Here is a 24,645-nt window from a genome sequence, read left to right as displayed (position 1 = left end):
ATTAGCCTTTTTCAGTAAGTCAAGTACATACTTAGTTTGAGTGAGGTAAATACCACTGTTCTCTCTGTAAGCTTCAAAACCCAAGAAATAGTTTACCGAACCCAGAGTTTTAAGAGCAAAATGAGTGTCCAAAGCTTTAATACATGACTTAAGTGCATCATTATCAGAACCGGTGAGTAGAATATCATCAACATAGATCAACACATAAAGCACACAATCAGTAGTCTTCTTAATAAACAAAGACGCATCCGATACAGCACGAACAAAACCCCATGACTGTAAGGCTATTCTAAGCTTCATATACCAAGCTCTAGGAGACTGCTTCAGCCCATACAAAGACTTCTTTAACTTGCAAACATGTGTAGGTAGCTGAGTATTAACAAAACCCTAAGGTTGGACCATATAAACTGTTTCGGTTAAGTCTCCATTGAGAAAAACATTATTTACATCAACTTGTTGGATGTCCCTACCATAGGTAGTTGGCAAAGCAAACAAAATTCGAATTGTTGGAGCCTTAACAACCGGGCTAAAGGTTTCAGCATAATCTACACCCGGAGTTTGATGAAATCCTTTAGCAACTAGCCTGGCTTTATACTTAAGAACAGAACCATCAGCATTGTATTTCACCCTAAACACCCATTTACAACCAACTAGATTCATATCCTTAGACAGAGGAACCAAATCCCAAGTGTGATTTTTCCGCAAGGCTGTATACTCTTCATTCATGGCCTAAACCCATCGTGAGTCTAAAAGGGCCTCACTAACTGAACTAGGCTCAACGGAACCCACTAAGGCATGAGGAGGAGCAACTAACTGTTTGGACTTGGATCTTGTGATCATAGGATGAAAGGAAGGGGTAGGAACATGTTTAGATGGCTTAGGTTGAGATTGAGGTGCTGAACTAGATATAGGACGGGGTACAGCTACAACTGAAGAAGTTGGATTAGATTGCAACTCCTGTAAGTGTTATGCAAATGGAGAGGAAACATTTCTTTGATTACCAAACAGTGTGGAGAACGGAACTGGGGCAACCGAGGAACACTATGAAGAATTAGAGTGAGTGAAAATAGGTTCTAGAAGAGCAGTAGAATACCCTTGAGGGATGGATGACTTAGGCACTGAAGAAGTAGAAAACAAAGAAGAACAAGGAAAATCACTAGGATTAAATTGGACATGCTGAGACACACACACTCTTCCAGATGGATGCAAGCACTTGTAACCGGTTTGAGTATGACTATAGCCAAGAAAAACACACTTGGCAGAGTGAAAATCAGACTTATGTCAATTATATGGACGAAGAAAAGGAAAGCAAGCACAACCAAAAGTTGGAGAATGAAGTAATTAGGTTGTTTGTTATACAACAGTTCAAATGGTGTTAAAGACTTGAGAGGAAGAAGGAAGCAAGTTAATAAGATGAATTGCTGTTTGAAAAGAGTCCACCCAAAATCGAAGAGGCATACGAGCATGAGACAACAATGTTAAACCCATCTCAGCGATGTGTCTGTGCTTGTGCTCGGCTACACCATTCTGTTGATGAGTATGTGGGAAAATACATCGAGATTGGATTCCATGAGTTTGAAGGTAAGGTAGGAAAGCTCGAAATTCCCCCCTATTATCAGTTTGCAAAGCCTTAAGCTTAGTGTTGTATTGAAGTTCAGCAAACTTGTGAAATATAGTAAAGGTAGACAAGGCATCTAATTTAAGCTTTAGGGGGTGGATCCAAGTATACCGAGTGTATGCATCAACAAAAATAATATAGTATCTATAGTCTTCTACAGACAAAACAGGGGCAGGTCCCCAGAGATCAGAATAAATCAGTTTCAAGGGTTTAACAGCAGTGATATCATGACTTGAAAAAGGAAGCTGACTTAATTTTCCAATCCTATAAGAATCACAAAATGACAGATCTGAAACGGAGCAAGAAATTCCCATTTTATTCAATATAGACCTAAGTACATTTATAGAAGGATGTCCCAATCTATCATGCCACTGTTGGCAAATTTGAGTATGCTGAACAACATTTACAACATGTGGTGACTCATGACAAAATGAGTTTGACCTTGTACATGTATCTAGTTTATTACATGTTTTTGAAGGAAACGCAGAAGGAGCAAAGGAAGTTTCTAGGGATGAAGCAAGAATGCTGCCACCAGCGGAACGAGAGGCTGGAGTCAACTGATAAAACCCATCCTTAAGGTGTCCCTGAAGCAGCACTAGTCTGGAAGTTTTGTCCTTAATCAAATAAACATTTGAATCAAATTCAGCCACAACATTATAGTCATGAGTAAGCTGAGATACACTAATCAAATTCTTCTTCATACTAGGAACATGGAGAATATTAGGCAAGGGAAGAACTAAATGTGGTTGGGATTGCAAATAACTAGTGCCAACATGAGTAATAGGAAGTTGCTTACCATTACCAACAACAACTTTGTCGCCACCAGTATAGGGAGCATGCAAAGAAAGGTTATTTAAGTTGAAGGTGATATGATTAGTTGCTCTAGAGTCAACAACCCAGTTTGAATCTAGAAGAGAAAGAGAGGTTGCAAAGTTGTCAGGTGTGAAAGAATTAGAAGGACTACCATAGTGAGCGCCTTGCATTGAAGCCATGTCATTAGTGTAGACCCCATTAGAATCACTAAAGGAGGCCAAGTAAGCTTTAGAAGGATACTGATTCATGAATTGAGGCTGATTAACAAACTTAGGTGGATTACTACTATCAGATCTGCCAAAACTTGCGTTTGATGGCCACTGGAAATTTTTATCAAATCGGTGATAACATCGATCCACAAAATGGCCTGGTTACCGCACAATTGACAGTAAATTCTTCTATTAGATTTCTACCTTGTCCTCTTCCTCCTCCTCTATTACCATATCCATTGCCTCGCTGAGAGGATCCTCCTCGAGTACTACCAAAATTAGAATTTTGAGCAGAAGGTATTGAAGCCACATTTACATGCATAGTAGAGACCGAATCAAAATTTATTGCAGAATTTTTGATTGAAAGTCTTTGCTTATGCATCAACAACAAGTATTGTACCTTCTCCAAATATATCTCATCCATTTGATATGTAATAAGGCTAACGACCGTCTCATACTCTTGATCTAGACCATTAAAAATTGCAAGTAACTATTCTTTGTCATTCAGTGGTTCACCTATTGCCGCCAAAGCGTGTCCAACTGTTTTAATCTTAAGAATGAAATCATTTATAGACAGAGAATCCTTTTTCATAGATCGCAATTGTTGTTTTAATTGAAAGGATTTAGCTATAGTTTGGTGAGAGTACAAATTTTCTAGAGTACTCCATACCTCAGCCGATGACTCACTATGAATCACCTATGCAAGTACCTCTTTATCGATTGTTGAGAACAACCATCCCAACAGAAGTTGATCGGATCGAATCTAGCTCAAATATGCTAGATTAACTTCTATTTCTTCACCATCGGATGCAGCCAGAAACTTCATAGGAGGTGTCACTTTATTGAGAAACGACACGAGATCAAAGGCACGCACCGTAGCAAGGACTTATGCCTTCCAAAAGATATAGTTGCCAGAATTGAGTTTAATCGGGACGAAATTTAACGTCTTAGCAACTGATGAGTTATCTGATTGAGATGCAGTTGATAACGAGGAGGAAGAATGAGGAGGAGACGAGGAAGAATTGAGAGTTTGATTGGAGGCCATCGATTTAGAGTAGAAGCTCTGATACCATGTAATGAAAAATCTAGGGCACAAAATGAAACCAGAAAGAATACGAGCTGAAATTCTAGCAGAGAGAAAAACAAATCAAGTCTCTATTAGATTCTGAATAATGAGTTGCTTAAATAGACAACTCATAACAAACACAACTACCGCTTGTTACATAGCGCTAATTGAAAGAATAAACAATAATAGAATAAACAACAACATATGTAAAAGCTGAGAGAAGAACACAACATGCAAACTAAACTACTCTAACAAGTGCCAATTGAGGAGAAGATGAGAGAGACTAAACTAAGATGGTTTGGTCATGTGAGAAGAAGACCAAGAGATGCTCTTGTGAGGAAGGTTGATGAAATAGAACAATTAGTGAAAAAAAAGGTAGAGGCAGACTGAAGAAAACTTTGAAAGAGACATTAAAGTTTGATATGAAGTGTATTGGTCTAAATGAAGATATGACAAAAGATAGAAATACATGGAAGTCTAGAATTCATGTAGTCGACCCCACATAGTGGGATAAATGTTGGATATCTTGTTGTTGTTATTGTTGTAAACTTGCCATTCTCTAACTACTTAAGCCTATTTATAGGCTTACAATTGGATATACTAACAACTATAACAACAATACAATCAAAAAAAGAAACCTATAATTCATATGACTATTATATTCATGGGGATTCCTTGGGGTCGTGACACAAAAATTTTCAGAAGTAATTGTGCAACATAACTTTTGGTTTTAGTGTTACGCTAAGGAAGTAATTGCAAAGCAGAAGTGTTGGGTTCAGAAGTTGCATGGTAGGTTTTTGAAGCTGCTTAGAACAAGTTATCTTTTGAAACTGTTCAGAGCCAACAGGTTGTTTGAGGGTGACTTGGAAATTGGTTTGGAGGCCATTAAACAAGAGCTAAAGGTCGACTTAGATCTAGCCTTCTGTGAATTTAAGGTTTTTGAATTTTAGAACTAGAATAAATTTTCGAAGAGATTCTTAGAAGCTGAGCAATAGGTTGTTATAGCAGTGATATTTAAAGGAATTAAACGGAAGAGATGGTTAAAGGACTATGTGCTACAGCAAGAAAAGGAATCATGGACCTTAGTAGACAGTTTGATGACTTTTTGATCCTTTTTTTATATAAATTTCAGATTAGTATTCTAGCTGAATGTTTTTCTAAGGAATATTTTGCTTTCTTAATTCAGATTGTATATGAGAGTTGCAATGAAAAGCATAGGCTACAGCCTAAAGGTTATACTAAGAGCAGCCAACAGATTGGAGGTATTCTTAAGGCTGTTGTGTCTCTAAGATTAGGAATGGATGATGCAGAGGTAGGAAACTTGGGACGAGGAGTTGGGGGAACTCACTCCACACCCTTGAGCCCGCGGATGGACATTCCTGCATTTGAAAGAGATAGGCTTAGATGGTGGATCAGGAGGTGCGAGCGGGTGCTCTATCAATATCGGGTGGCAGAAGGAGATAAGGTTAATATGGCTGCAGCCTATTTAAATGATGTAGCTGATGCTTGGTTCTAGAATTGGTGTAGAGGGAGGGTGGAATGGAGTTAGCCAAAGTTTGTAAGCGACTTGTGTACCTAGTTTGGAGAAAGGACCAAAACTGATGTTATCAAAGGAGCTTCTAAGGCTACTGATCTAGTAGTGTAGGAAGCTGATGAAGTAGCAGTGGATGAGAAATATGGTGTTCATGCAGTTGATGAGAAGTATGAGGCTGATTAGTGTCACGTACCTGGGCTGTAACCTCTTTTACTTTGTTGCTATCCATAGCTATAATTGTAATTTTGGAGGGATTTAGCTTGCTGGTAGAAGCTTCCAGTAATGCAGGTTGTATGTTGACCGTTAGGCAACTTGTATTGATTCCAAAAGGGAGTTGGCAACTATTTTGGCACCAATCCCATGTTGAGGCCGTATAAGAGATCGACCCAACTCATTGTGAAGGCTATGATTTGATAATTGGAATCATAATTTTCCCTCTTAATTCTCTCTCTCTCTCTTTCTCATCTCTCTCCCTCAATCCTCTAATTCTACATTCCCTCTCACATTCACGCGAATTCTCTCTCGAATCAGAGAGAATTCTCTTTGTCAGATTAGGGATCTGTCATCTTGGTATTAGAGCACTGTCCTGGTTGGCGTTTGCAACAGATACAACGATGGCTGATGGCATGAGGATGAGGCATATGGAGTTGTAGCTTCAGTAGGTGACTGCTTCAATGGCGAAAGTTGAAGCTCGGGTGGAGACAATGGAGGATAGGATAGGCTCGGTGGTGGATCGGAAATTGAGGGGATTGCAGAGAAGTTCAAGGGAGACATGAGAGACCAAATTCGAGAGGAAATGCGGGGGATGCACGAGCAAGGCAATGTGCTGCGTGATCAACTGCAACAATTTATGATAATGTTCTCCGACCAACATTAGGTAAGGATTTCACCTAATTTCCCTCCTAAGGAACGTACAAAACCAATTCTATTGGGAATTGGCACTAGTAATCGGAATGTTGGGCCATCAAAGGTTGAAGTGGATCTATCCACAGAGGAAGAAAATGTGTGGAAGAGTAGACATGAAAGCACTACTCAGTCGAACCACTTCGGATTTCTAGTGCCGAGGTTGGAATTGCCAGTGTTCGAGGGACAAAAACCTCAATGGTGGATTAGGAGGTGTGAGAAGATGTTTGTGATCCTCCAAGTGGCCGAGAACCAGAGGGTGGCCTTAACGGGGACATTTGGTTCCAGGGGTGGTCCAAGGTCAGGGAGTCCTATAGTTGGGAAGAGTTCTCTAAAAGACTTTGTGAGAGGTTTGAGGAAAGAGGCCTGATGAACGTAGTGGAGGAGTTTAATTGCCTAAGGCAGGAAGGAACAGTGATGGAATATCAAATGAAATTTGAAGAGCTGAAGTCCCTAGTGTTGAGTAGAAACGCTTACTTGATAGAGGAGTATTTCGTGTCTAGTTTTGTGGGAGGATTGAATGATGAATTGAGATTGACAATGAAGGTATTGAAGCCCAAAATAGTACAAGAGGCAGTAGAGGGAGCCTCCTTACAAGAGTCAACGTTTGAGGCTTTGATGAGGAAACAAAGGGGGCAGAATGGAGGTGGTATGCCAAGTGTTATGCAATATGGGGGTAAGTTAACAAGGCTGGAACCCTTGAAGGGAGGAACAGGGGTTTGGTATTAGGCATTACCACCCCCAAGGCCTAATTTACAATCCAAGGACAAACTTATCGAACAATGTAAGCAGGCTGGGCTATGCTTCAAGTGTGGAGATAAGTACCTCGTAGGGCATCAATGTGTCACATCCCTACTGTTACCTAGGGTTGTGATTGGAATTAGGGAGAGAAACTAGATGATAGACTTAAAAGAGGAAGAGAGAAATCAAAAGAGAAAGAGAGGGAGAGATTAGAGAGGAAACGAGAGGGAGAAAGAATTGGGGAGATAAGAATCCACTTCATTCATTCCATGTCTTTCTCTACATATTAGGGTCTACTGCAAAGAAAATGAAGTGTCCTGTGGCCAGCACCCAACCACTCTCTGTGATTGTGGCCAATGGAAATAAGGTGTTATGTGTTATAATTGTATAACAATGGCATTATAACTTAAGAAGGGGGGTGAATTGGGTTATTTTAAAAATTTAATTGAACTTGAAATCCTCTTTGTCGGAAAATAAAATTTTGATGCAAATAAATGAGATTTTAGAAAAATAAGCAAGTGATAAAGTTAACAAGATAAATGAAGTAAAAGTAAATGCAAAGAAGTAGACATAAGGATTTATAGTGGTGTGGCTTAACCAATCCTAACCCATTACCTTAACTCCTCACTAAGGATTTTTCACGCAATTTACTAAAAACCTCTTATCACAACTGATAGTCCCTCTAGCATAAACCCGCTTGGAATTACAAATCTCCTACTATGACAAGTAGACCCTCTAGCAACAAGTTAGGAAATATAAGAGATTATACAAAAATTTAAATTCTAAGAGATACAAAATCTCTCAAAATAATTACGAGGCTTGAAAGCAATTTAATATGCTATGAATGTAAAGCCTTTGTGAGAGAGAAATAAATAAAACAATTAAGTACAAATATTCAAGGCAATGAAATATAAATTTGTGACCTCAATGGAGAAATTCGAAATAGACTTGAAATGCTTTTCTCCCTTTGCCTTGTGGCTCTTTGATGAGTGGACGATGAAGCTTTGAGAGCTTTGGAATGCTTGACAATTCACTTAAGAGTGTTTGGGAGCTTGTAGATGCTTTAGATATGTACAATGGACACCTTGCTTCTCTTCCAAATGAATTTGAGGGTATTTTTAGGCTTTTGGTGACACTATTTTAACGGTCAAATTTTACAACGATCAAAAACACTGTACATAACGGTCAAAACACTATTCACAAAGGCTATTTCAATTTGTATATTTATTCAAAATATTATTTTAATTTTTTAAAATTAATTACTAATTAAATAGAGGAAGTTGGCTCAACCTTTTGGCATTAGATTTGCTTAATAAAATTAATTTTTATTTTGTTACTTAATAAAATATATAAAAATAATTTGGGGCACTAACTATTAATAAAATAATTTCATCATCAAAATACAATTGTTTTTCATCATCAAAAGCATATCAAAAGCAAAACATCATATCGCATGTTAGGTTGCTTGGGATTTGCTGGTAGATGCACGGTGAAGCATTTGAGGCTGATTTGAGATTGTTGAAGTTGGGAGTTTGTCACATAGTTCTAGGTTGGATTGGATGAAGGGGTGAGTCCAATTAGTTTCGATTTCAATAAGTTGTAAGTTTCTTTAGAAAAGGAAAGGAGAAGGGTGGTCCTCTGAGGCAACGTGGAGATCGGGTCTTGCAGAATGATAAAGGGGGAAGAAGTTGCATCAGCTTATTCAAAAGAAAATGTCCCAAGTGGCACATTTGTTCTTGATCGAGGCCCAAGAAGAAGGGGAAGACAATGAGGAGACAGAGGGAAATCACTCAGGAAATGGCCCAAATCAGCCACATGCGATATGGCATGCATCTTATCTGACCTCACTTGAGTTATTATTGGTTAAATGTCATGACTTGTTTGTAGAGCCTAAGTCTCTACCACCTAAACGACCTCTAGACCATTCCATTCCCCTAAAGCCAAATGCTGAACTTGTCGACATAAGATTTTATCGATACCCTCCCAAACTGAAAACAAAAATTGAAAAGTTGGTTAGGGACATGCTTTCCCAATCAATTATTAGACCACTTTTGCCTCTCCTGTCCTCTTGGTCTGAAAGAAAGATGGGATATGATGTTTTTGTGTCAATTATAGACAACTAAACGCTATTACTATCAAAGATAAATTCCTAATTCCCATCATTGATGACCTACATGATGAGCTCAAACACGCCTCTACTTTTTCCAAACTCTACCTATGCTCAGGTTACCACCAAATAAGAATGAATCCATCGGATATCCCCAAGATTGCTTTCAAAACTCATCATGGGCACTATGAATTTATTGTGATGCCATTTTACCTTACTAATGCCCTTGCTACTTTCCTAGCCTTAATGAACCGAATTTTTGAACCCTATTTCAAAAAATTTATCTTAGTATTCTTTGATGACATCTCGATATACTGGTCTTCTTTTGACCAACACCTAGAGCATCTTAGAACTACTTTTCAGGTTTTGCGATTTAACCAGTTGTACCTGAAAAGGTCTAAGTGTGCTTTTGCACAAGCACAAATTGAGTATTTGGGGCATGTTACATCTAAAGCAGGTGTTGGGATTGACCATAAGAAGATTGAGGCCATTACTGCCTGGCCTAAGTCTAGTAATATCTGAGCCTTGAGGGGGTTTCTAGGGCTTACAGGGTACTACTGGAAATTCGTGAAGGACTATGGGTTGATTAGTGTAAACTACTCACTGATCAGTTGAGGAAGGATGGGTTTAATTGAGACTGGAGGGCTGAGGAAGCGTTTAAACAACTTAAGAGGGCCATGAGTAAAGTTCCAGTACTTGGGCTACTGGATTTTAACAAGCTTTTCACCCTAGAGACAGATGCCAGTGGGGTGGGCATAGGGGCAATCCTTTCTCGGGAGGGTAGACTCTTGGCTTTTCTTAGCCAAGCCTTGAGCCCTAGGCACCAAGGGCTTAGTATATATGACAAGGAGCTCCTAGCGGTTTTAATGGCAGTGGAGAAGTGCAGACATTATTTGGAGGGAGGGAGGGAGGTTCATTATTAAAACTGACCATGAGAGTCTCAAGTTTCTCTCACAACTGAAACTCCACTCTTATCTCCAAAAGAAGGGTATGGCAAGATTGATGGGGTTGGATTACGTGATACAATATAGAAGGGGGAAAGAGAATGTGGCTGCGGATGCGTTATCTCATTGCCATGGTAATAAGTTTCTTGGGGACAAGAAACCTTTCAAGGAGGGGGAATTATCACGACCCAATGGGAATTAGAGGGACAATACTGTAATTAGTTACATTTGTTTATTAGGAGATGTTATTAATTTTGTTGAAGTGCACATGGTGCTGTTCTAGAATCTATTTTCAGTTAAACAACCTATAAATAAGCTATAGTATGTAGAGAAGTAAGTGAAAATGATATATTGAATTTAGATCTCTCTTACATTCTCTCTCTCGTTCTCCTCTATTTTCCTCCATTCTCCCTATTTCTGCTTAGTCTCTCCCTCCAATTCTCTCTCTCTCTCTCTCTCTCTCTCTCTCAATTCCCTTTCTAAACTCGAGCCAAACCCTAGGGTTATGACACCGATCAAGACCACTTTTGTTTCTGCACAACGTTAACACCTCTCCTTACTATGTAGTAAGGGATGTATCATGGGGCTAAAAGACACACATCACATCTCATCTAGAGTGAAGACACTAGGATTTGTAAGTTCTTTTTGATTTCTTTAAAAAAAATAATGCTTGTGTGTTTATATTAGTGTTATTAAAGGCATGCCTTGATACCAAGTGCAAGCCTGGTACCAAGAAACAAATCAGGCGGGCAAGATCTGCCATGGTGAGCCTAGGTGCACCTAGGCTCTCAGGCACAACCTTGGGCTTAGGCATGCCAAGGCTGCGCCTGGTTTGTTTTAGTTTAATTTGTGTATTACTTTTCAGATTTTAAGAAAATACTAAATTGGAATTGATTTCTTGCTATATTTTAATCAAATCTAATCCTAATTCAAATTATACCTAAATAAAAGAAATCAAGATATTCTGGAAAACTGAAACAAAGAGACTTAAGATACAAGAAATCCCCAAAAGTCAAGTTTGTAGAGTTGTCATGTTCAGCATCTCTCTTCTCCCTTTTTGGCTATTCTCGGCTATCCTCTCCCTTGGGCGGCAGTCACGGCACAGCTCCAAGACGACTAGGACTCCTCTCCCTTCTCGGCTCTCCTCTCCCTCTTCAAATGGACGGCTGCAATGGCACATCCCTTCCCTTCTTGCTTGGCTCTCCTCTCCCTATTCAAACAGATAGCACAACCACCCTTCTCGGCTCTCCTCTCCCTCTTCGGACAACTGCGACAACACAGCCTTTCGCCCTTCCCTTCTCGGCTCTCCCCAAAAAAGAAAGGGAGGAATTATAGATTATATGTCAAAAAAAGAAAGGGAAGAATGACATATTTTTATTTTATTTTATTTTCTTAACTTGCGCCTAGTTCTATCAGACTCGCGCCTCGCCTTGCGCCTCAGGCTCCAAGCTTGCGCTTCAGGCTCCAAAACCCTTGTGCGCCTTAGTGCGCCTTGGGCCTTTAATAATACTGGTCTATATTTATTTTCCATGGTGCCGTAGTAGTCTAAAAAGTTCATTGCAGCATGTATTAGAATGTATATAATGTAATGAACATATGTTGGTGGGATGTGTCTTACATTTTAATGGCATGATCGTGTCCCGATTTTTTGTTTTTGAGATATATAGGACATGTTTGTCCATGAGTTGGATGCACTGAAATTCACAACAGGATTCCTTATAGTCTTAGAACTTTCTTTGGGGTAAATCCTACAAATACAATTATATTTTTGGGTGAAGAATAACAAGAATCTCAAAATTGAGCTCAGTGAAAAAAAAAAAAAAAGAGGATGAGGATAATTGAGATGGAAAGAGAAGTGAAAAATTTATTGATGTAAGAAGGTTTAGTTGGAAGTGAAAAGTGTTAGCACCGTCAAGTGATTCAATTGTTTCAGTAAAAATTGAATATTAATGGATGAATGTTGCTAAGGTATATGATGTGGTTGTAGGGGTGGTTGATCTTTCAAAACCGCTTTCTCTAAAGATGAGAATTGATGGGAATCCATTCCAGGGCAGATTTTAAAACCCTAATGCTGGGGTAACACAATTGGTGCTTTTTTCTAAAACAGGAAGTTGAAGGTGCTTTGAAAAGCAAGGGTTGGGATAAATCTCTTGGGCAAAATGGTTTTATGACATTTTCCTTTCAACCATTTTGGAGTTTGTTGGTAATGAGTTTTGTGTTGTCATGTAGGAGTTTTGTTGTTCGTGTAGTTTAGAAAAAGCCTGAATGCTGCAGTCGATTCTTTATTTCTAAGAAGGGAAGGGTCATGGATCTTGAAGATTTTAGTCCAATTTGTTTTGTGGGATGTATTTATACAAGATGTTAGGGACAGTGTTATGTAAAAAATTTAGAATTGCCATCAAATGATATTGTGCAGGTCTCATATTGCCTTTGTGGGTGGTTGCCAGATCCATGTATTGTTTTGGTGGCCCATGAGTATGTGGACTCCCATATTAAGGTTTAACATTTTTGGTGCAAGTGTAAATTGTTTAAGTTGGATAGTGCAAAGGCTTATTGTCATGTTTGTTGGGATCTTCCTACGAGTCATGAATACGTCCATGAGGTTTATACCTCGTGTTGGACACAAACACTTGATGGACATTTCTAGATGCATGTTGGGCACTGATAAAGATGTTTGTTTTTTTTTTTTTAATTTTCTTACTGTTTGGACACTTGGGGCACCCATCGCTGGATTTTGTTTATTGGTTAATCAAACAATTCAATTGGTAGGAGCTATATGTGATGAGTTAAAAGGGATGGACATGTTTTATGAGCTAAGACTTGTGCTTACTAGGAATTCTTTGTTGAAAACCAACAATTGATGATTATATCTATTACAACAAAATTTTGAAGGGTCCTCAAGCTTGTGGCCAAGGCTAAAGATGCATTAAATTCATTGACGTAGCATGCATAGCATAATATTTTATTGCCTAAAACTTCTAAGGAGAAGCTAGCTTTGCAGATATTTGAATTACTGGCTGGAAGGATGAGTTCTTGTACAAGTGGAGTCAACCTATTTCTTCAATCAAAAACTAATCTTCACAAGATATTCATGCTCTGTTTTGCTTACACCTTTGAGTTCCCATATTTTGTCCTGTTGCATAATGATTTTATTGTCATTCTGTTACAGGTCTTAGTAGTTTGTTTTTTTGATCTCTGGACATGTTTGATAAAGGTGTAACGGTTTAGGACCTCTGGGAGTAGGCATAATGCTCTCACTTTTTGATGTTTGCTCGGTTATAAATTTTGGATAAACATCAGATCATTTTTGGAATTATTGGCAGACATTTCAGAAATGGGCATGTAAAAAGTTTTGTGTTGGCAATTGTAATCATGAACATTTTTGCATTTTTTTTTTTTGTAATTGTTTATCTATTGTTTTGCAGTGTAATGAATTTGTTGGCAGAAATATATTCTCAGGAAGAGATGATTCCTAAGATGTCTGTAACACCCGAGTCAAAAGAAAAGCAACAGTTTGATTTAAATGAAATGGTTGGTCTGGATGATTCTGGGGAAGGAATGGCTGTTCAGGAAAACCCATATATGCTATCATCATTGGCACCACGGTTGTGGCCATTTATGAGGCATAGTATCAGTTCAGTCCGTTATTCAGCTATTCGCACTTTGGTAAGCCTTGTTTTTTTCTTTTCTTTTGTGTTCTCTTTCATTGCTCTAGAGGCTTGTGCCTGCTGTTGATTGGTTAATTTCTCTGTTTTATCTTTGCCGATGACCAACTTGATGGTAGTGTCCATTGGTTTTCTTTCCATCTTTATTTGTCCATAGCTAGTTTACATGGAATTTCTTTTTTATCAGTTTAGATGGTAGTGTCCATTGGTTTTTAGATAGTGCTGTTCAATTTTTTCTGTCTCATCCATACTCTTTCTAGATGATACATATATTACCCTTCCTAACGGCACCATGAATTATTTTGCAGGAAAGGCTGCTTGAAGCTGGATATAAAAGGAAAATCTCTGAGCCCTCTTCTTCTTTGTGGCCTTCTTTCATTTTGGGTGATACACTTAGGATAGTTTTTCAAAACTTGCTTCTGGAATCAAATGAGGATATATTGCAATGTTCAGAGAGGGTCTGGAGGCTCCTCCTTCAGGTTTGAATGGAATGCATGATTTTGCTACAATTCAATTATCAAATCTCACCTACTAACCCACCCCCTTTTGGGGTGAAGTCACATGCTTTGTTTTGCTCTCTCTAGCTAAATTTGCTTAATGCTTGAATGGTGTTTCTTTTAGATTTCCTTTATTCTTGTTGTAAATCTTGCTCCTCCTTTGATATTAGTGCTTGGTGGAAGACCTGGAAGCTGCTGCGAAGCTGTATTTTTCTTCTTGGATAGAGCTAGCAACTACTCCATATGGTTCTCCACTGGATGCAACAAAAATGTTCTGGGCTGTAGCCCTTCCTCGTAAAAGTCATTTTAAAGCCGCAGCCAAGTTGAAAGTGGTGAAAATTGAGAATGATTCTTGCATTAATGTTGCCTTGGACTCGGAAAAAGCTACTATTTCACAGGATAGTAATGGAGATCCATCCGCCAACCCTACCAAGATTATTGTTGGTGCTGATGTGGAAATGTCTGTTACAAATACACGTGTTGTTACAGCAACCGCATTGGGACTTTTTGTATCTAAATTGCATGAGGGTTGTATGCAGTATGTAGTTGATCCATTGTGGAGGGCCCTTACCTCTTTATCTGGAGTTCAGCGGCAGGTATTAGTTATTCCTTCTAATGTATTAGAAAGTTCATAAGTCACTCCCCTTCCCCTTCTCCGCCTCCTATTTCATTTTTCTACCCCTTTGATTATTCTGGACTAATTGCTCCTTGTACCAGGTGGCCTCCATGGTTCTTATTTCTTGGTTCAAGGAGATCAAAAGCAGAAATCTCAGTGGAACTACAACTTTTATCCTTGAGTTTTCCAACAATTTAAAGAATTGGTTGTTAGATTTGTTAGGATGCACAGATCCTGCATTCCCTACTAAAGATTCCCTTCTTCCTTATGCTGAACTTTCTAGGACATATGCTAAGATGCGAAATGAGGCTAGCCAATTGTTTCGTGTTATTGAGTTATCTGGGATCTCTAATAATAAGTTGCCATCTCCTGAAACTAACCTGGAAAGCTTGAGTGCTGATGATGCAATTAGTTTTGCATCGAGACTTCCATTCCTAGGTAATGATGCTGCTGCCAAGGAAACTGTAGAAAGAAATGTTGTTGATGAATTAGAGTCATTGAAACAAAGACTTTTGACAACTGCAGGCTATTTAAAATGTGTTCAGGTATGGTTTAGACATGTGATAGTGCATTTGGATATATGCTCTTCTAATTCTTGCATGTTTTTGTGCACGTCAACTTTTCTTTCTATTTTTCAGTACTTCAATTCAAATTTGTTTTTGCAATGTTTTATGTGCTTATTTTTGTTTATTTTATTCTATAATGTGATCATACTTTTGGTCAAATGGTTCCTTTCTTAATTCCTCTTGAGTTCTCTGAATTAACTTCCTATTTCTTATTTGACAATTGACAGAGTAATTTGCATATTACTGTCTCTTCTTTAGTTGCTGGTGCTGTTGTTTGGATGTCAGAGCTTCCTGCAAAGCTTAATCCAGTTATATTGCCTTTAATGGCTTCTATTAAAAAAGAGCAGGTAGCATTATAAGCGTATATTATTTCGATCACTTAACCATTCTTTTATTTCTAAACTATCTTTTATTCTCTGTGAAGGAGGAAATTCTGCAAAATAAGGCAGCTGAGGCACTTGCGGAACTTATTTCTCATTGTATTGCTCGGAAGCCTAGTCCAAATGACAAGCTAATTAAAAACCTTTGTAGTTTGTTGTGCATGGATCCTCGTGAGACTCCTCAAGCTGCAGTGTTGAGTTCTGTGGAGATTATTGAAGATCACAATCTCTTATCCTTTGGTAGCGGTACTAGTAAGCAGAAGTCAAAGGTTCATATGCTACCCTCTGGTGAGGACCGATCAAGGGTTGAGGGATTTATTAGCAGACGTGGTTCTGAACTTGCGTTGAAACATCTTTGTGAGAAGTTTGGTGCTTCATTGTTCGATATGCTTCCTAAGCTGTGGGATTGCCTTACTGAAGTCCTCAAACCTGGCAATATTAAGGGTCTGACTCTTGAAGATGAAAAGCATATTACTTTAGCTATTGAATCCATTGAGGACCCTCAGATCTTGATAAATAATATCCAGGTTGTCATCATCTACACACTTTTGTTATGCTTGAAAATCTCCGTGTTTTTGTCATGGTGGTTGAACATTTTATTGATATTACTGTGTCAATTGTCATTGTTTCTGCAATCATCCTAAAGTTTTCTTGCTTCCTTGAAGCTTGTTTTTAGTTTGGATCTTTTTGAAGTGTCATGTTTAATGAGAAATGTAGCATTATTGTATTTCCCTTTATATGCATCAGCTGGGGAATTGTGTGTGGATGCATCCCTTTTTATCTCTTTGAACCTTGGAATTTTCCTTGATATTGGTTTCAAATTGTTCTTTTTTTAGAATCAAAGGTCACAGGTTTTCATCACATGCGAACTACTATCCAGATAAAATTACGTGAGAAATAAATTTGTGAATTTTGATAATGAACTTCAATTGTGACTAACCCTATATCATATCATTTATTGTTTTTAAGAGTTCTGTTTATTTGATGCAAGTCCAGCCCGACGATGAACTCTAAATGACATTTTCCCTTTGGATAGATCTATTCCATAGTTGATTAGAAGTTTGATTGTTTGTATACAACTCATTTTCTGGTTAGTCTTAATGGGGTCAAGTGCTGCTAATCTGCTAATTCAGTAACATGAAATATTTTTCTTTTTTTTGGAACTCTTTCTATATTCCCTTAGGACATGTTTTGAATTTAATATTCAGACTGTTAACACAATTTGTATAATATATTTTAATAACTTAGGAGGGGTGTGCCCATGAGGGAGTGGAAACCTTTGTCAGCTTCACAGTTAGTCTAGGAAAAGATTATTTTACTTTACTGATTGCCTAGCAGTAATTGGATATTCTTGTCATTATGTGAAAGTGTGCTTTGTTTGTTTTTTTGTTTTTATATATAATATTTTGCTGAATTCTGTCATGGTGAAGCCATTGAGGTTGACCCATTTGTTACTGGGGCATTATCTGGTAGAATTATATCATTGATGCTTTCGTTATTTGACAAAGCAGTGGTATTGTGACCATATGAGTTAAGCTATTCTGTCTGGTGTTTGGTATCCTATGAAATGCTCTATCTGAATAATCTGATTGGAGTTCAATCAGCGAAATTAATGAAATATCGAGAATCTACCATTGAAACTTCATAACTTACAGTTAAAGAAGTCAGATTTTACTTTTCTTTGCACTCTATGTCATCAGTTTTTGTTTCTGTTGTTGGAAAGAAAAGAAAGGGAATAGAACATAGAAAGAAAACTGAATAGCTGTGTTGTGTGTCTGGTTTGAATTCTACTTCTACCACTAATGCTTTTCTGGGCCTATCTCTCTGATTAAGGGAACTGTGAAGCATAAGGTGTATGAACTTTGTAATGACATTGCCTTTTGCCTTGAATTGCTGTTATGAAAGTATTTTTCTTAATAGGGCAACTCTGAAACATAGGGCCTGTGAACTTTTGGATGAGGTTATATGCTGCCTGAAGCTGATTCTTGAACATTGAGCTTGCAGAGCATTGAACATGTTAGCTATCTAATTCCTGAATTGCATAATGAATCACAGGCATATCTGAAGTTTACGCATGTTCTATGAAATATTACAATTTATGATGTTCTACTGTTAATAAGTTTGATTCAGGAAGGAGGGGCACATATGTATTGTCTTTAATCTACAGTGAACAATCAATCAGGACAGCAATCCTCTCATATGCATGCTTAAATTGCCCTTGAATTTAACCTTTATTCCTTATTGGTATTTATGTTTCTGTATCATTTTTGATGGGCAGGTTGTACGTTCTATTGCCCCTTTGCTAGATGAGAAACTGAGACCAAAACTGCTAGCGCTTCTGCCTTGCATTTTCAAATGCATTTGCCATTCCCATATTGCTGTTAGGTTGGCTGCATCAAGATGTGTCACATCAATGGCAAAATCAATGACAATTAATGTGATGGGTGCTTTAATTGAAAATGTCATTCCTATGTTAGGTGACATGACATCTGTTTATGCCAGACAAGGAGCTGGCATGCTTGTTAATCTGCTTGTTCAGGGCTTGGGTGTGGTGCTGGTCCCTTATGCTCCTTTGCTAGTTGTTCCACTTTTGAGGTGTATGAGTGATTGTGACCACTCAGTCAGACAAAGTGTGACTCATAGTTTTGCTGCCCTTGTGCCTCTTCTTCCATTGGCACGTGGTCTTTCTCCCCCTATAGAATTAAGTGATGGTTTGTCCAGAAGTAAAGAAGACGCTAAATTTCTTGAGCAACTTGTTGACAACTCTCATATTGATGATTACAGGCTCTCTATTGAATTAAAAGTTTCTCTAAGGAGGTAACTTCCCTAATTTTTTTTTTTTTTTTGCTGCATGTTCCAGAAATCATGCATTCTGCTCATTAACTTTTACCGAAATGCTGCACTTTTATGTTTTGAAGTTGTACACCAAGAATTCTACCAGTTTGAGCGATAAATGCATCTGCATTGGATTTCTTTTCCTGTTTCTATAATCGCAATCATTGTCTACATGACACTCAGTCCATGTCCTAAAACCATCATTGTTTGTTTGGAATGTTAGGAAACAAATGAAATGGAAGGTAAAACAATGATCATTATTTCTCTGTTTGCTTCCTAGGCTTGAAGGGGTAGAGATCATGAGGGAGGCTAAGTGGAAATTATTTTCTTCCTCTTTGAAATCAGAGATGGGAAAATTAGGCTGTGTTCTCTTTGTGTTTTTAATTTTCAGTTTTGAGTTTTAAATTTATTTTCAGTTTTCTGTTTTAATAGTTTGTTTTTAGAAAATTAAAAACGTGTTCTGTTTATTATTTTAAAAAATTATTTCTTAAAATAGAAAATTAGAAAAAACGTTTACTTTGGAATTTTGAAAAAAAATAATTTATGATATTTTATTCAATGAATTTGATTATTAAATAATAAAATTAATTATTTTTAATAAATTTTTACTATTAAAATAAAATAATAAATTTGATTAATAAATTGCTGACATCTTGAGTGATAATTTGTGTTAAATATTATTATACATAATATGTGTAATATACTTAATAATATATTATATGTTAACCTATATTTTTAATTATAATATAGATATACTATATTTTTTAAATTTTAAATAAATATATATATTTTTTTAAATTTAAGAATATTTTTTTTTCTTTTTTTCCTTCTTTTCTTTTTTTTTTTCCTTTTCTTTTTTAGAGCCAAAACAAGGAAAATGAATTGTGTTTTCTATGTTTTGCTCTTAGAGATTGTTTTTGCTAAAAACAATCAAAACAAACCAGAACAACATTTTGTTGTTTTGGATTTCCTTTACAAATTTTTTTCTTGTTTTCGAAAATGCATTTTTGAAAATGACAAAATAAATGCATTTTCATTGTTTTAGAAAATTGAAAACTAAAAATGACTTGAAAACAACAAAGAAAACGCAATCTTACTTTTCTTGTTCTTTTTCCTTTCCGTTTTTTTTTTCAAAAGTCTGAAAAATCCTTAAGGAGACTAAGTGGATGTTATTTTATTCCTATTTCTTTAAATAAAAGATGGGGGTGTTAATTTTCTTTCTCATTTTCCTTTCTTTTCCTTTTCTAGCACAGTTATATTCCCAAATTTTCTGTTCAGTCAGTCCCAAGAAAACAATTAGAAAAAATATTTCCTTTAATTGTGTCTTTGAAATTTAACAAGGATTTTTTTTTTAAATTTTATCATTCTCAATTATTTTTTGGCAAAAATAAACTAGAGAAAGTGGTTGCTGCTAGAGATCATTTCCATAATTTATAATAGTCATCGTCATCACCATCATCACAAGCCTTAATTCTGCTAGGTGTAGTCAATTATTCCATGTGATGCCTAAAAGTTTTTGACCAAGTTCTCTCTGGTCTTCCTCTATCTCATTCGTTACAAACTTCTTGTATTCCATCTACTCACCACATATTTGCATCTATTGCTTTTGTCCCCTCATGTTTAAACCATTTTAATCTCCTCAACACATTTTATTTTCAGTAGGCACAATGCCAACCTTCAGTCATTTCTTTCAAGGTTAGACATCTATCATAACAGCTTCATCTCAGTTATGCTCACAACAAACAAATGGTCTTAGAACTATGCAGTGAAACTTTCCTTTTGGTTTTGATGAGAATATACAATCGGATAAAATGTTGGATCTGATTTTCTGATTAACATCCTTAATAATCTTTTCTTTTTTGAACAATTGATTAGAGATAACAGCATGCAACATATTAAACCTCTATCCCGCTGTGTGGCGTTGGCTACATGCATTCTAGCTTTTCAGTTTTTTCGGTCTATAGCCCTTATAACTAATATCATGCCTAAGTGTCTCCCACCTTATTTTTCTTTGTCTTCTTCTACCTTGTTTGCTAGATGCTTGTTCCATTCTATCCACTCTCTTTGCAGGAATCACTATTGGTCTTCTTCTCACGTGATCAAACTATCTCAATTGTGTTTGAAATATTTTATCTTTAATAGGAGCTACTCCAATCTTATGAGTAATCTTATTTCTAATTTTATCTTTTCTTGTGTGGAAACACATCCATCTTAGCATCCTCATCTCTACTACATTCATATTTTGCACAAGTTGGTGCTTTATTGCCCAACATTTTGTGCCATCCAACAAAGCAATCTTATAGTTGTCTTACGAAATTTTATTTTTTAGCTTTAATGGAATCTTACTGTCACAAAATGCTGCAGGCACTTTTCCATTTTAATCATCCTATCTTAATTCTATGGGTAATATCCTCATTAATCTCCCCATCTTTTATTCATAATTTGGTCTTCATGTCTCATTGTCATCCACATTTCTATTTGTACTAAACTTCCATATCATTCATTACCTGCTTGACTTTAAACCTTCGATTCTAAGGCGTCTGTCCATAATTCAAGCTGGTTTTCATGTTGTCTTTTGTCTTATCCGTCTAGAAAAATAATCAATAATTTATATATTGCACTCATTAATTTAGCTCCATTGAGGTTTCCCCATCTTTAAATCTGTTGAGGCTTCACTTGTATTCAGTGTAATTAATATTCTAGTGGAAAATTGTGTCAATTATACAATATGTATATATATATTCATGTGTCTACTTTAAAATCTTTTTTGTTCTGTTAGAATTGGGCCAAATATATGTTGGGAAAGTTCCATGCTGGATTACTCTTATGACTGTCCTTTTTGCAATTCTTAACCCTTTCCAAATGGTTTTCCTTGGTATCAGTGCCTGATTTTTGTTGGTATCTGTCTTATCTATTATGTGTACTTAGTTTTCTTTTAACAATAAGATTGTCTGAAGACAGCCCAAAGCTGATGTCAGCATTTTCAGTTTTTATGTAGTACCTTGTTGGAAATCTATAATTTTTTCTTTGCTCCTTCAGGTACCAGCAGGAAGGTATAAACTGGTTGGCTTTTCTGAAGCGTTTTAACCTTCACGGGATCCTGTGTGATGATATGGGTCTTGGTAAAACACTTCAAGCATCATCAATTGTGGCCTCTGACGTTGCTGAGCACAGTGCAATGGATGACAGTAAACTTCCACCATCATTAATTATTTGTCCATCAACACTTGTTGGGCACTGGGTCTATGAGATAGATAAGTTTATTGGCATCCCTGTAATAACTACTCTTCAATATGTTGGTTCTGCTCAAGAACGAATTTCTCTTCGATGTCAATTTGATAAGCATAATATCGTTATAACATCATACGATATGGTGCGTAAGGATGTTGATTACCTCGGACAGCTTTTCTGGAATTATTGTATTTTAGATGAAGGTCACATCATCAAGAACTCAAAGTCTAAAATCACAAGTGCTGTGAAACAGTTGAAGGCCCAACATCGCCTCATACTGAGTGGAACTCCAATACAGGTTATTACCAGTGTAAATGTTTTGTGTGAATGTTTTTGAGTTCTCCAGTTGGTCTTACACATCATTTCCTTCATGTTGCAGAATAATGTCTTGGATCTATGGTCCCTTTTTGACTTTCTAATGCCAGGATTTCTTGGAACTGAGAGGCAGGCATGTGTTTCCCATCTGAACTATGTTTATAATTCCTTTTCCTGGTGTAAATTTTTATTGAAGATGCATTTTTGCAGTTTTTCTTATTACCATTGCTGCTTGAGAAATTATTTTAGATAATGCCAGATGTTTTAAGGCAATGTGTAAAATGTGGGAATATGTAGAATGTAAATAAGATGTTTTAATGTCTTCATGGAAGAAAAATTTGGACCAAATGGACATGATGTGAATTTTCACCTCAATTATATACACATGGGTTTTGGACTATGCCTACAGTGAACTACCAAATCTCCATTATGATATCTCACCTAAGCTTTAAATATCCAAGCGAATTAGCACAGCAGTAAATATGGTGAAAAGACTTATTTTTCTGGACAACCATCCAACATTGATTTTTGGATGTTGTATAGTTCATATGACTAATCTTTTAATGCTGCCACAAGGTTGTTGGAATATAAGCTATCATCTATGGAGTTTCCCTCATTTGGATTGAGTATGTCTTTGGTAGAAGTATCTAAATTAACTTGCAGCTGACGTGTCTATGCTTTCCAATTATACATCCTTTGATATACTTATAAGTGCTATTTATTTTATTTAATATTAAAGTATTAGGAATTTTGTTTGACTTAATTCATTCCTTTATGCATGCCCTTGGACCTATTGCCATTAGTCTACTACTATTACTACTACAAATGGTTGATTCATATGTTTCATTTCAATACAAATATATCCAGTGCGTTGCTGACTTACTGTCCTATTTGGCTCTGACATTCTTATGTGCAGTTGGAAAACATGCCAATATCTAACTTGAAACCAAAGTATTGTTGCATGTAATTTTGGGTATAAATAGCCACCTTCATGCAGGATCATATTTTCTAGATTGTGCTATATATGATGCAGTTAAGGAAAGCCATTGGCAAGAACCAGAAAATCACGAAGCCAAGCCAGACATGGATTGATACACGTTAATGTACAGTCTTGGAAGGAATGTGTTGATACATGTTACTATGCATGTTAATCCATATTGTCCATCTTATGAAGCATGGTCATTATCATAAAAATACACAACCACCGTGGTATATTTCAAAATATACCCTTAAGCTTAAGGTAATTACTTACAAACTTAGAATACCTTCAAATTGAACCAACCATGCTAAGAGTGTCCTTCAAAAACAATGAATATTAATAACTTAATCATGAACAAATTACTACATCGGTCCCCAAACTAGACAAGTCATGCACTGCAAGTTCATGAGTCACACTTAAAAGTCATAATTTATATCCATAATAAGACATCTGCAAAATGGATATAAACCTTCTCGTGCACTATGAGCATGAACCTTTACAAAATAAGCTTTCTGCAGCTTTCAAAAAGTTTAGTAGCCTATTCATAGCCTATTCAATTCCACAGTTACCTAATTTCATGTTCACTCTTCAAATACAAGTTCATAACCTTGTTTACATCATCAAAAACAAGTCTTTGAACATGCTTACAACATCAAAATAAACAAGGTAAAGTGCCCGAAGTTCTTCACAAGTTACTGCCAACCTAGGGTTTTCACATATATGGGTTATTTTTTGGCATTTCGTTCAATTAAACACATCAATAAACAAGCCTCTATGCAAGAAACACCTAAGAGAATGAACCATACAAAATCATCCCTTGGCTGAAACTTAAGGGAAATTTAACAATTGTTTTGCTTCTTCAAGCATCCCAAAACTCAAAAAATGCGACAAGGAATCTTTTTGAGAGATCACCTTGGCCTTGCCCATTGAGGAGCCTCCATCTTTTACCTACATATAATTTTCATACAAGAAAAACACATTTGGGGTGAGCTATACCCCTCTATAACACCTTGAACAAAATTTTTGGACATGTAATAGCATTTCAACAATTCAAATGCACTGAACAGCTTTGAACTTCAACTTCTCAAACTTTCAACACAAAGCTTATTCAATGGGAAAACTCAAACGACATCATGAATCTATTATTCATGACTATGAGTCTAAGTTCTAACAGTATCACTCATAGCTATCTCTTCTAGAAAATTTTGCCCCTAAATATAAACAAGCACATGCATGCCATTTCTGAAACATTTCTCAACAAAATAAACACATGCAACCCTACAAATATGTCCATTAAGCAAAGAAACTGGCTCATACCTCCTACCTTGCAGAATTAACCAAAACTTGAACAAATTAACTAGAGGATTTCTCCTCTCCTCAAGGATCCCCTCGATTGAATCCCCTCCAAGGGTAGGTGTGTTCCTTTTGCTTTGTCTCCAAGGGTGGGAGGATCTCTCTCTCTTCTCAAAGTTTCAAGACTAAAATATGAGAAATAGTTAGGTTTTTGGTTTTATTTATTCACTCTCTTGATTATATCTTCGCCATTGATCAAGTCTTGATCTAAGGGTTCCTACACAAACACCAACCTAGCCAATATACGCACTCTTGAAGTACTTTTTGAGTTGC

The 24,645-nt window shown here is 36.8% G+C and overlaps 1 protein-coding gene across 1 annotated transcript in view; it reads left to right on the top strand.

Moving 5' to 3' along the window:
• Window positions 1-24,645, top strand: part of LOC127787346 (TATA-binding protein-associated factor BTAF1) — a 92,859-nt gene that overhangs the window by 45,119 nt on the left and 23,095 nt on the right. Inside the window, exons 13-21 of the mRNA XM_052315340.1 lie at window positions 13,361-13,601; window positions 13,909-14,079; window positions 14,268-14,693; window positions 14,815-15,258; window positions 15,507-15,626; window positions 15,704-16,186; window positions 17,938-18,476; window positions 21,534-22,023; window positions 22,105-22,173. Of these exons, the coding sequence (XP_052171300.1) occupies window positions 13,361-13,601; window positions 13,909-14,079; window positions 14,268-14,693; window positions 14,815-15,258; window positions 15,507-15,626; window positions 15,704-16,186; window positions 17,938-18,476; window positions 21,534-22,023; window positions 22,105-22,173 (2,983 nt within the window). The remainder of the gene's footprint in view (window positions 1-13,360; window positions 13,602-13,908; window positions 14,080-14,267; window positions 14,694-14,814; window positions 15,259-15,506; window positions 15,627-15,703; window positions 16,187-17,937; window positions 18,477-21,533; window positions 22,024-22,104; window positions 22,174-24,645) is intronic.

The sequence above is a fragment of the Diospyros lotus genome, chromosome 12 (genome assembly GCF_014633365.1).
Source record: "Diospyros lotus cultivar Yz01 chromosome 12, ASM1463336v1, whole genome shotgun sequence".
NCBI lineage: Eukaryota > Viridiplantae > Streptophyta > Magnoliopsida > Ericales > Ebenaceae > Diospyros > Diospyros lotus.
Note: the sequence above shows the minus strand (reverse complement) of the source record. Positions and strands in the feature narration are given on the sequence as shown.